Here is a 13,511-nt window from a genome sequence, read left to right on the forward strand (position 1 = left end):
AAATTTCAGGCAATTTAGTTATGAGCAGATGTCAGTTTTATTACCAACCTGCTGGATGGGCAGCTAGGCTACCACCAGCAGGGAAGGGAGGCCTCTCCAAGGTCAAAAATTTCTCTCTTGAGAAGACATGTTATAGAGAAAACAAAAGTAGTGAGTAGATGGTGTTTCATAGAACAGATACAAAAAGGAAATAAAATCTGTTTAGTCTTTAGATTCTTGACTGACAGCTGAGCAGATGAGTTGCTTCTCAGGAAAGGTCTTGATCTGATTAACATCCATCAGAAAAATGTGTATGCATTTTATTGGGAATGATAATTTTTGTTTTCCCAGGTGGAGGTTATATATCACAACATACAAAAAAATCTCTCCCTCAGTCAGGTTTGGAATTTTTTTAAATAAAATACATCTGGGGAAGCTTAATCCTGAGGTTATGGTGACTGACTGACTGAATGAATGAATGAATGAATGAGTCATGTGTGTAAATGAGAAAATTCATAATTTATTTTTAGTTTCCAAGATTATTTGACACGTTTTCCCCCACGGGCTATTGAAATATTGAGTTATTATGAAAAGGTTTGCTGTCTTATCCTGGATATGGGAACTGGTACTTCTCTGTATGCAGTCTTGTAGGCACTGGGATTAAAAAGTTACTTAGCATTTTGATTTGTTTGAAAGATAACAGGGTGAAATCTCCAAGTTCAAAAATGGCATTAAATTGTTCTAGAAGTTACCAGGGGTAGATTACATAGAGAGCTGTGTGTGATTTGCAGATTGTTTCCTGTGGGCAGGTGAAGTAGAAAGAAATGAATTCAGGAAACGGATGGTTAGCAGAGAGTTATTATCTTAGACTCAAGAAAATGATCTAAGGGTTATTACAGACCATTGTCTAGAGTCAGTGTGGTACTGCTGCCGGGAAATCAGCAAAAGGTAGGTAATGGTAGGGAAAACATGAGAACAGAAAATACTGCATTATTTCTCCGCTAAACTACTCGATAAATATGAAGTCTGACGTTGTCTCCTCTCTTCAGCATGCTTCAAAAAAGACCCCAAAAATGTAAAACAAAACAACAACGAAAAAAAACAGATCGCACTACTAAATATTCATTAATTGCCTCATATGCATGAAAGTCCATTTCAGCACGGGAAAACAGAGCCCCTTGCAGTGGCCTTGTACACGTTACAGAGGTTTTGCAGACTGCTTTCTTTGGACCGTTGAGCAACCACGAAAACAGTTAATCCTCAAAATGCCGTTCCTTGCGAGTGAGGAAGTAAGAAAAAGTTACTTCTCTGGGGTTCTGTAGAGGTTAGATTTTAACAATCTGAATTCTGTCTTAGAAGAGATACTATTAACCCCCCCCCCAAAAAAAAATAATAGAAGCTACAGTTGGAGATTTTAAAAAGTGGGGAATTGTAAAGCAGAGGTTGAAAACTTTCTGAAAAGAGGCAAGTAGTAAATATTTGAGGTTTGGTGAGACATGCGGGAAACCTGGGTCTTTGTTACAGCTACTCAACATACTACAGTGTGAAAACAAATGAGCTCAGTAGGATTCCAATAAAATTTTATTTACAAAATCAGGCCGTGGGCAGATTTGGTCTACAGGCCATAGTTTACTGACCCCTAGTGTAGAGAACGGTGAGCAGGAATATCATGCTACTTGACTTAGCCTGTAGGGACATTTGTATCTCACTAGCCCCCCAAAGAGACCACCACTGAAAAATGAACTTACAGTTGCTAAATTCTTACTGAGGAAAATAAGAGATATTTGAAGCCTACTTCTAAACTGTGTTTTCTCTTCAAAGGATGGGTCCTACTGTGTTTGCATCCAGAGGCCCAAGTGCTTTATTCTCCTTAGAATATCCCCAGATTACCTTTTGTCTTCAAATGGCACATTAAATTATACAGCTGAGCTATAGGCTTCCTTCTAAGCCCCAATCTTGGCCGGCACAAATTCTGGCCTTTTTATTTCTCTTTGCCCCTTCAAAGCAACTCCATCATTTATCTCCTAAACAGATGTTTCAGTCAAGTACCTTATGACTAGCTCTGAAGATTGGCAGCTGGCTCCATCTAACCCACTGTCACCTTCTGTGAGAATTTGTAGCTGGTGAAGCGGGAGTCAGGCACTCTCTGGCAGGCAGCCGAGCCCTTGGGGATTTAGCACCGCGGCTCGGATCATGGGGTGAAGCTCCAGGGGAAAGGAGGAAAGGCAGCCAAGACACGCCTGCCAATTCTTAGATTTCATAGGTTTCCTCCTGGGAACACTCTTACATCCTTCTCTGCTTCTAACTTGAATTGACTGAGAAAAGAGAGCGAAGACCATTGAATAGACGCACTCACACTCACCTTCTAATTTTGTGTTCCATAGGAAGCGGGCCACCCACAGTGTTGGAAAGAGGAAGGGCAGCCAGAAGGACCTCAGGCCCCCTGATCTTTGGATACACCATGAAGAAATGGAGATGAAAAATATCGAGAAGCCGTCGGGTGCTGATCCTGCAGGAAGGGACTCCCCGATCCAAAGCTGCCAAGACCTCACACCAGTCAGCCACAGCCAGTCAGAAACCCAGCTGGGCAGCAAAAGCACCTCTCATTCAGGTAACTCTCCTGGGGCATCAGGAGAAGCCCTCCATTCTGAACCCCACGGGAAGTTTTCCACTCCCTTTTTGGTGGGGTCATCCTTCCCTTCAATCTGCGGGTCATTTACCAGTAGTTAAAATAACCTGATGTAAATTTGGTTACCTAGTTTCTTTTCCAACATCCTATTACCTGCCTTTTATAATTGCAGTGCCTCTTAAAACTTTTAAGAGGTAACAGGTGGTACACTTGGGAAATACTGAAATGTGAAAGCCAAATGAATTTATTGCTTTTTGTTAAATCTTGAATGAAAGATTTGTCAAAGAAAAATTTAAGCTGTTTTACATTTTTTTAATTCCCTATGTCTATGGATAACTGTAAGTTGATTTTAAATTTGCTCTCAATCTTTGCATTAAAAATAATCATATTAGGAACACATGGCATATGAGCACATTGATTCTTCTGTTACTTTGGCCTTGACTGTGACAATCAACGTTCATCCCCATGCAATCACATTTTATAATCACTAGCCTGCCTTGGTGGAGTCTATGTGCAGGCTATGCTGATATACAAAGTGACCACAATGGAAAAGCCTACTCTTTGATGATTAGGTGTAGAACAATCCATATGCAAAAAAATAACCAAACAAACAAACAAGAAATCTAGAAAGTGGTTGTAAGAGAATTCATTTTCTATTGATTCTTGTATTTTAAAAATGTTTATGGGAAGCAGAATAATCATCTCTTTTCAACACACACACACACAACCTCTTGATCTACTCATGATGTGTTTGCAGAATGAGTAGCTGTTGTTTTTAACTGAATTAAATATTTTCGTTATTTGAATGTGTAACTGGTTTACTAGACTTTTTTAGCTTAGAGTTATTTAAACAAGGAATTCACTTACTGATTTTCAATCATTGTTGAGTGTTCTTTTTCTAGCTCTTAAAAAATATCTCAAGCAGATTCCCTAACTCTTCCATCATTTTCAGTGGTTAAACTACCTTCTAGCTCTCTTAAAAATTGTGATATGCAATTGAAATTAAAGTTTCTTCTTCCCTTATGGCCAGCTCACCTTTGGCTCTGAGGACTGGGGTCATAATTTGTTGTTTAAAGCCTCCAGCACCTTGAAGGAAAGGGAGTGGTGGGGGTGGGGCAGAGGAGGGGGCACAGTCTGTTTCAGAAACCCCTTAATTCATTTCTCCCATCCATCTGATCCTCCCAGCTGTATAGGAGGATGAGGAGGGGAGATGAAGAGGGGAGAGGCAGAGAGGGAGGAGAGAAAAGATAGTTTGAAGTTTGGTGATGCTTTTTGTGCACATGGGCTGTCCTCATGTGACATCCAAATTCTCTCTTGTGAAACGCAAGCAAGTATGAATTCTTTATGAGACCCTGTGGGATTACATGATGTGAGATGTCAAATCAGGGCTTAACTCACTCCTACTGGTATATAACTGTGTCAACCTCACTATCCCCTGCTGGGTCAGCTGCATTTGAGTGAATTCCAGGAAGATGACTCAAGCTTGAGCAACTTTTCAAGTGCCCACCTGACCTGGGCCAAATGATGAGAGAGCCTGTATTCCAATCCTGGCCCTGTTTCAGTCTTGCTCTCTTTAATAACTTCTTCCTCTGTTTAAATAGACGCAGGGTAGACCAGCAAGCCTGCCGCTTGAGCAGACTAATACCTGGAGAATGAATGAAAGTTGGACATTTTTTGCAAGAACCTCCACCCTTTACAGATGCTTATTCTGACTGTTTTTGGTTTCTAGAGGGCACCAGAAGGACAGCCTCCCAGTGGAAGGGATAATACTGCCTCTCAGCCCTCAGAAGGTTTTACCAATTATTTCTAGAATTTCTCCTTCTTTGCATTTCCCTTTATCTTTTATACACTGAAATGACATTTTGGGACAGCCAGACTACTTTTGATCATTTAATAAGTCCTGGGAGAATCTTAACTCCAAACAATGGCTGTTTTCTTTTTTTTATTGTGTTATGTTAGTCACCATACAAAACATCATTAAATTTTGATGTAGTGTTCCAAGATTCATTGTTTACATGTAACATCCAGCCCTCCATACAATACGTGCCCTCCTTAATACCAACCACGAGGCTCACCCATCCCCCCACACCTCTCCCCTCTAAAACCCTCAGTTTGTGTCTCGGAGTCCACAGTGTCTCATGGTTCATCTCACCTTCCAGTTTCCACCCCTTCACTGTTCCTTTCTTTCTCCTAATGTCCTCCATGCTATTCCTTATATTCCACAAATAAGTGAAACCACTTGAATATTGACTTTCTCTGCTTGACTTGTTTCACTCAGCATAATCTCCAGTCCCATCCATGTTGATGCAAATGTTGAGTATTCATCCTTTCTGATGGCTGAGTAATATTCACAATGGCCATTGTCTTTAGAATGATGCTTTTGCCTGTCTGTTTTTATTTGAGGACCTACTCTATAGTAAAAGGAAAAGCAGCACTCAAAATCCTGCTGGGTATATTTTACATTATAACAAGCGTTCTCTACACTCTCCTGGTTAAAAGAACAAAACTCCATGTCAATGAATAGTATACTCTTAAGTGCTCTTATCTACTAGGAAACTTTAAAAATATTTTACATTTGGGGTTGACTTTCTTTTTTTGTACATGATTTTAGGTAATCTTAGGAGGTTTAGTTCCCTCTTCTCTTTTTTGTATGGTTTTCTCAAATATTTAACTTCCCACAAACACTTTATGGCAGCAACTGGAGTTATATCTTGGCTAGAAAATAATATTTATTTCTGTACTTTCAGGAGACTCAAAATTTGTTGCATTCTCTCTCTTTCAGTTGTGCCTTAGGTGTATAATTTGTGTAGTTTTATTGTCTTTTTGGTCATTCTTTGGAGGATGTGTGGACAGATTCAGATCTAGGCAATTGTCTTTATCACGGCTGTGTAGAAATTTCCCCCAACATTATTTTAAATTTTGAATTTTATTAACTACTATTTTAACCAAAAAAAGAATACATTTATGTAATTTTAGAAGAAAGAAAATAGTACAAGAAGTTGTGAAAAATAATACCCAAAGGAACAAAAAGGGTGTTTGCCTTTTCACCGACCCCAAATTCCTTATCCCTTTCACGAAAGGACAGCAAGGTTGAGAATTTTGTTTGTAACCTTTCTATACAGATATATATGGACACACATTTATAGAGACACATAAACACACCTATATACATATGCATTATGTACAGATATAGAACATATGTACATATATTATGTACAGATACATCTGTTTATATACAGATGCACATACACAGAAATGTGTATTATACACCACAGGCTTTTATGTGTGTGTTACACAAATGGGCATATATGGTGCTCTTCAGAACTTCAGTTTTATTGTTTTCAACATATACTTTTGCTAACATTTTAAATCTACACATATATTTCTTATTATTTTTAGTGATTCTTTCGTGTGGTATTTTATGGAATCATGATAAATTTATATAAATATACCTAGCCTTACTTTTGAAAAATATAGTTCATTCCCTGTGTTTTTATCATAAGATATAATGCCTTTGGGCCTTAAGTACTAGTTGCATAAACTGTGGTATATTCATACAACAAGGTATCTATGGAACTGTTAAAAATGATAAAACTGGGACACCTGGCTGGCTCAGTCAGTAGAGCATGTGACTCTTGATCATGGGGTCACAACTTCAAGCCCCACATCGGGCATCCAGTGTACTTAAAAAAATAAAACTAAATAAATAAAATAAAATGGGTGTTGCTCTTGAATATAGAAGTATGAGTGGTTTAAAATAAATAAATAAATGTTATAAAACTGACTTGACAGAGAAAGATGTTCTTAGTATTTTCCTAAAATGATAACAAAATAGGACGTATGATGAAATGCCACTTAAGAGCAAAATAGGCATGGTAATATCTGCCTTTGGACTTTCACATTTAAACACATAGGCAAATCTTATACAGAACAAAACATGTATAATGGTTCTTTCTGAATAACGGGGTTATGGTAAATTTTATTAATGTTTGCGCAATGAGACTATACTGATTGGGTGACCAAGAAAGTAGATATAACTATTTAAAACCTCAATAAAATGAAAAAGGCATCGGGGTGCCTAGTAGAAATTATGTAAAGTATCGCAACATTGAAGAAGGTGTGTCTCTCAGGAATATTGTTTTTCCTGTAGGTCAAGACACTGAAGAAGCAGGGAGCTCCATGTCCACTCTGGAAAGGTCACTGGCTGCACGACGAGCCACTCGGGCCAAGCTTATGATTCCTATGGATGCCCAGTCCAACAATCCTGGTGGGTAAAGATTGGTACCACAAGGAAGAAATAGTGTTTTCTGTTTTCATCTTTTCTGTATTGAATTATCAAAAATATTTAGAGTTTTAGAAAGGAAATCTTGCTTTTCATAATTCCCTTTCTCTGCCTCCTAATTTGATCCTCCTTCTGTTTTCCCTATTTCAATAAAGGGTACTACGGTTCATCCATTTATTTTTGTTCAAAACTATAGTTTCATGCTCTTTTATCCAAATTTCATCACATCCCAAATTAAATCTATCATCAATCTTTTTTTTTTAAAGATTTTATTTATTTATTTGACAGACAGAGATCACAAGTAGGCAGAGAGGCAGGAAGAGAGAGAGGGGCAAGCAGGCTCCCTGCTGAGCAAACAGCCCGATGTGGGGCTCGATCCCAGGACACTGGGATCATGACCGGGGTTAAAGCAGAGGCTTTAACCCACTGAGCCACCCGGGCACACCAATCATTAATCTTATAGTTCTCGCTTACAACACCTGTCCCAAATCCAACCTTCCCATCTCTACTGCTCTGTCCTCAACTATGCCACCACCAACTATTTCAGATTTTAAACTATAGCTCTAAGCTTGTAACTAGTCTCTTTTCTTTAGTTCTTTCCCCTATAGTAAGTTATCTACAGAACAGCCTTACAATGTGTGAATCAGATCATGTCACTCCTCTTAACTTCCCATCATATTTAGAATGAAATCCATGATTTTACCATGTCCTACAGGCCCCATGTGATAAAACTTCTGGACACACCCCTCACTCCATCTCCTGCTACTACTCTAATCCATTTCAGCCTCATAGCCTTCCTCCCTGTTCTTTGGACATAGCACACATTCAAACTCACTTGCTGTTCTCTTTCCCTGGAATTTCTTTTCATAGGTATTTACATGGCTTTTTCTTAATTTCATTCAAGTTGTGTTCAATGGCCACCACCACAGGTCTTCCCTGATCATTGTCTCACACAGCATTTTGGGTCACTCTCTGTTCTATTTATTCTGCTTAATTTTTCTTTATTAATGTGGATGACCATCATGCTTGCATTTTTGTGTTTGCTTATTTATTATGTGTTCCCCATATTGTAAAGTCTATGAGAGTAGAGATTTTGCTTCTTTGATCACCTCGTATCTTTGGGGACCCTGGGTGGCTCGGTTGGTTAAGTGTCTACCTTCGGCTCAGGTCATGATCCCAGGGTCCTGGGATTGAGTCCTGTATCAGGGTCTCTGCTCAACGGAGTGTCTGCTTCTCTCTCTACCCCTTCTCCCTGCTAGTGATCTCTCTCTCACACACACACCCTATCTCTCAAATAAATATATAAAATCTTAAAACAAAAAAAACAAACAAAAAAACACACCTCATATCCTCAATGCTCAGGACAGAGCCTGGCACAATTGGCAGGCTCCAGTGGAGACAAATTAAGTGAATGAATTCGTAGCTGCTGCTTTCTACTTTACTAGATACCATGTTTCCTCCATGCTCTAATAGAGCTCTCAGTCTTACTCTCATGAGTACAAAAATTTTTATGGAACTTGTAATGAGTTCCAACTGTTCAACTCATGGGTTGATATAATTATTGTGCCTATTTCACTAATAAGACAACTGAGGCTTAGAAACTTGAAGTACCTAGCTTTTAGTCATGCAGCAACTAAGTGGCAGAACCAGAATTTGGACTCAGAAAGTCTGGCTTCAGAGTTCTGAGCTCCTAATCACGAAGCTCCCGGCTGTAGTACTCTGTGAAGCCATTGTCCTTCTTTCATTCCTTTTACTACATAAAGAGGCACTGTAACCCTCCAACTACTCTCCTCTTATAACAAAGTTCTGTATGTGCTAATCTTCTATAGCTTTCTTCTTAAAAATCATTGTGTTTCATGTGTCAATTATACTCAAATTAAAAAAAAAAAATCTTCCATGGACCTTTATGTCCCATGTATAACTTCCTTATCCAGTAAGTTCCCATAAATTATTGATTTGATTTTTCTTCCACAATGTCTTTTCAATCCCTGGCTACCTTCCTATTCCCCAGAGTCAAATATTAATTCTCTTCTTCATCTCTTCTTCATGACCTCACATCTGAATTGTCAAACAGCTTCATAATGAGTTTTAGGCCTTTCTAACATCTTCCAGACGGCTATGTATCCTGCTTCTTAGACGTCTTACTAAAACAACTTAAATACGGCATTCATTCCATAAATTTTTGCAAAGGCTCCCCATTGTCTGTCAAGAAAAAAAAATCCACAAACCACTGAGCATCTCACATCTGAAACTACATTTCTAGTTTCCTGTTGCTATGCCTACATGGATGGATGGATGGATGGATGGACGGATGGACGGTTGGATGGATGGATGCTTGGATGGATGTATGTATGGTTGAATGGATGGATAGATAGATAATAGATAGATAGATAGATAGATAGATAGATATAGAAAGATATACAGATGTATCTGAGACTCCTGTCAGGCTAGACTAATTGCCAGTCCATAAATACAATTGCCCTTTCTTGTTTTTTTTTTTTTCCCCTCTGAACATTGCTCTCCTTTTGGAATGATTCCTTGGCTCTCTATCTAACAAAGTTGTATGCATCACTCTCAAAGTGATGCTCTCATAAATTCTTTCTTCTGAATGTTGTATCCAGAAATGATGGCTTCCTTGCTCATGTTTGAATAACATTTCTTTCCACTGCATTTGTGGCATTAATTATAGATAGTGCTGCCTCATATGCTTAGGTATTCAAGTCCAAATCTTTCCTCTTCTAACAGATTGTGAATTACTTCATGATAGGGAAGGAATGTATCTAATTCATCTTCACATTCATACATTGTATAGCTCAATACTAGCACAAAATTGGTGCTTGCTAAATATCTGTCAAATGACTGAATCAATAAGTAAATGCTTTATAAGAATGCCTTATATTTGTAACACACACGTTTAGGGAACTTTTTTTTTAATTGGTTACAGTTAGATGATCTTCTAATAAGATTTTATGATATATTAAGGGCAATTAAAATTATTTTCATTAAATAGGAAATGAAATAATGAGCTTAGAAAGTAGAAAAAATGAAATGAAATCTAACAAATATTGAGAATTTCTGAATATTATTCACTTGCTAAACACCTTGCTAATTACTATTTCATTAAGTCCTCATAATATTATCATGTGGTAAGATTATCCTGATTTTGCAGACAGCAAACAAAGACTCATATAGCTTACTGACTCACCAGGAGATAACTGGGCAACCTCTGAACTTCTATTAATACTGCTTTCTCAAGTATAAGGATGCCTTGAATGCCTTGTATTATTTGTATCCCTTTTTTTTTTTTAACAATAGGTTTTTTTGACAATAGCACCTCCAGTTTACAAACAGGCAAACTAAGATTCTGAGAGTATGAACCCAAAACCTGGTCTTGATCTGGCTACCTCACTGTGCTGCCTTATGTTGTCACCTGGAGCTCTGGGCTGCTCTATTTTCTTACCTAAAATGACAAACCTTTTCTTATTCCTAGAGTCTTACTCTACATGAATGGGGGCCCTAAAATGACCAGCAATTAATTTTGCTGTTATTTTTTTAAATTATCATATATTATGGGCATATTATTTCAAACAGTTAAATAGCTTTGCAAAATGTTCAAGGACTTTGTAACCCAGCGACCCTGTTCTTATACCTATTTTGCTCTTGGGCATCTACCCAGCAGAAAAACATACTATGTTCATCAAAAGTCACATACAAGAATGTGTGTGCAGTCCTTCTCCTCATGTCACATCTTTATTACACTGTAACATATTCACACAGTGGGGTGCCATGCATCATTCAATGAACTAAAATGCTACAAACAATAGGTTGTAAGACAGAAAATTAACATATCTGTGTGATTCAACTTATGAAAAATTTAAAAACTGGCAAAATGATCTATGGCGTTAGAATTCTGAAGAGGAGTTACTCTTGATGGGAAGTGATTAGTGAGTGACCGGAAGAGAACAGATAGATAGACAGATAGATAGGTATCAGATAGAACATCTGATAATGTTCTGTTTCATCCCCTGGATATGGTCACAAGGCATTTTTCTTTTAAAAATCACTGAGCACTACTTTGGATATTCCAGGTTTCCAGTACATATATTATACTTAAATAAAACTCCAATAAGAAATGAAGAATTGATAGAAAATACATCTTTTGAAATAACTTTGTCACATTATATTCTTTGTCATCTCCAAGCTCTGTGTTGGCAAAACTTGATCTAATGAAAGGAAATTACTTCAACGTATAATCAAAGTTGATTTTAAAATAAATTCTTCAGCTTTCTGATAAATAAAATAAGCTCTTTGCAACTGACATGAAGAATGGGCTTTAGATAGTTCTGCTGAACAAATTGTAGATCTCTATCTTGGCAGAGCAATGATTTCATGCAGAATAGAAGATGCATTTTCTGATGGCCCCACTTGCGGTTCTTTAGATTTATCAAGTCTTATATAAACTACATCATAGCGCCATGCTGATTTCTAGTCATGTGTATGAAGATGTTTGCTGTTCCACTTAAGAATCATTAGTTTTGTAAGACTATTTTTCCTCTCTTCCTTGACATTTCTCATCATGCTCTATAAACTCTAAATTAGCAGATCAAATATAGACTATCTGAAGTGGTTTTCCGTTTTTTTCAGATCCGTGGGGAAATGTCTTTAATTTCATTGGAGTGCAAAAATCTGTGTATTTGTCTATGATAATGTTAACTTATTGGTTGAAAACATGATGTGGCATATGTTACTTCTTACCCCTAAACACATTTCACAGTTAAATAAGCTAATGCTTGTGAAGCATACCAGCTCAGAACACAGGCAAGAGAACCCAGGTATTTTGATTTTAGGATCCAGTGCACTTTGTTGTAAAATGGTGGCAAAGACTGACTATTTTTACAATGGACAGAAGAATTATACTACATATGAAATTACTTATAAGAAATCAGGAGAATCAGATCTAACTTTCCTGAATTTGTAACGGCTATATAAGGGTCAGATGCTCGGTTTCCAGGAATCAAACTCTGAGACAGAATTTCAAATCAGGCAATTTATTAGCAAGTGCTTTCTGGAATAATACCTGAGAGGGTAAAGGATGCAGGATTGGGAGGAGGGAGAAATGGAATTGGTGGTGCCCTTTAAGGGGGACTTCAGCTGACCCCACAGGTTGTTCTACTGATGGATCGTCCTTCAGAGTTGTCCCAAAGGAGGCTTCTGGACTTTGTCTCCAATCTTTGTCTGGATATTGATGCAGGCTACCCCCCAATCTCCCACAAGAAATGGGGTATAATCCTGGGTGAGCAACTTTTTTGGCTAAGAGCCATTTCTGGAAAGATGTAGATTTACTTACATTTCTAGTATTTTATTACTTGATGGAACATACGTATTTGTTCAACCTTCGATCCTCTTTCCATTTTCAACTTGTGTTTTCTTGTGAAAAATGCTGGAGGAGAGGAGGGGAATCAGAAGTAGGAGAGATTTTGATTGAAGAAGATGGCCTTTAAGATCACATGAGTTAAAAAGAATTCTGATAATTTAATGTATGAGAGTTTATTAGGCAGAATTTTCTTGAATTTCATTTTTTTTCCCCTACATCTTTGAGGGGGAAAATATAATATCAGATCTTAAAGGAAAAAAGAAGTCTCAAAAAAGTGGCCTGAAGCATCTAGTAAAAAGACTGAGGCAAAGGAAGGCATACAGTTTTTCTTTTTTGATAGCTTAGGAACTGCTTATGACTACTGGTTTGGGGCTTTCTGGAGCATTTACTTTCTGGAGCCAACTCTTTCTTCCCCCGCCCCATTCCCACCATCTGCTTTAGTCACTTGATTGCAAAACTCAAACGATGGGTTGGAGAAGCTATTAAGAAGTGAAATAAAGCTGCATGAGAAAAAGCAGATTTTAAAAACCAGTTTTGTTGGCTTGAGGCATCATGCTACCAGAAGGCCATTTGTACCCACATATGAGGATACTTGTAACCTCTGAAACATTTGCTTCTAAGTCAGAAGTCTCGTATGAGCCTTGGATTCATGGTGTTAGAAGCCAGTATCCTAAAACTGGTCCCTGCTTACTAGATTCTAGAACTGGGCAATCATTCCATCACCCTGCAGGCCCTGTGAATGCCCACATCTGACCAAGAGTGCTTTTCTTAGGAATAATGAGTGCAAACAACTGTTCTAGGACCATTGTAAACACCAACACATACAAGTTTGCAACTATTCAGAACCATGGGAGCAGTGGCAAGAAAGAGAAAGTTAAAAGCTCATTTAAATTTGCGTTAGAAATGAGGTCATTGTCTAATATGTTTGTGACTCCAAATAATAATTTGATCATTACATTATTAAGAACAGTATTTGTTCTTTGACTCTTGAATGGCATACTTCATTCTTCTTCTTACTATGAGTTTCTGCAGGAGGTAGTAGTTTTATGTTCCTCTCTAGGTCCCACAGTGCTGTGTCAATGGATTTGCAGAGCAGTTGTTAATGAATGACAGTTGAAAACCCAGAGGTGGTTTCTTCATAGTTCCATAAGCTAATGACTTATTAAATAAAATTAATTGATTGGTAATTCCACTGGATTAGCAAAATCAGCAGGTCAATAGGATAGTGCAGACAAAGTCAAGATATG

At 37.8% G+C, this 13,511-nt stretch overlaps 1 protein-coding gene across 1 annotated transcript in view; it reads left to right on the forward strand.

The window, feature by feature from the left end:
• Positions 1 to 13,511, forward strand: part of DCC (DCC netrin 1 receptor) — a 771,150-nt gene that overhangs the window by 710,347 nt on the left and 47,292 nt on the right. The window contains exons 24-25 of the mRNA XM_059408072.1: positions 2,364 to 2,590; positions 6,759 to 6,875. Of these exons, the coding sequence (XP_059264055.1) occupies positions 2,364 to 2,590; positions 6,759 to 6,875 (344 nt within the window). The remainder of the gene's footprint in view (positions 1 to 2,363; positions 2,591 to 6,758; positions 6,876 to 13,511) is intronic.

This window comes from Mustela nigripes, chromosome 8 (genome assembly GCF_022355385.1).
Source record: "Mustela nigripes isolate SB6536 chromosome 8, MUSNIG.SB6536, whole genome shotgun sequence".
NCBI classification, from domain to species: domain Eukaryota; kingdom Metazoa; phylum Chordata; class Mammalia; order Carnivora; family Mustelidae; genus Mustela; species Mustela nigripes.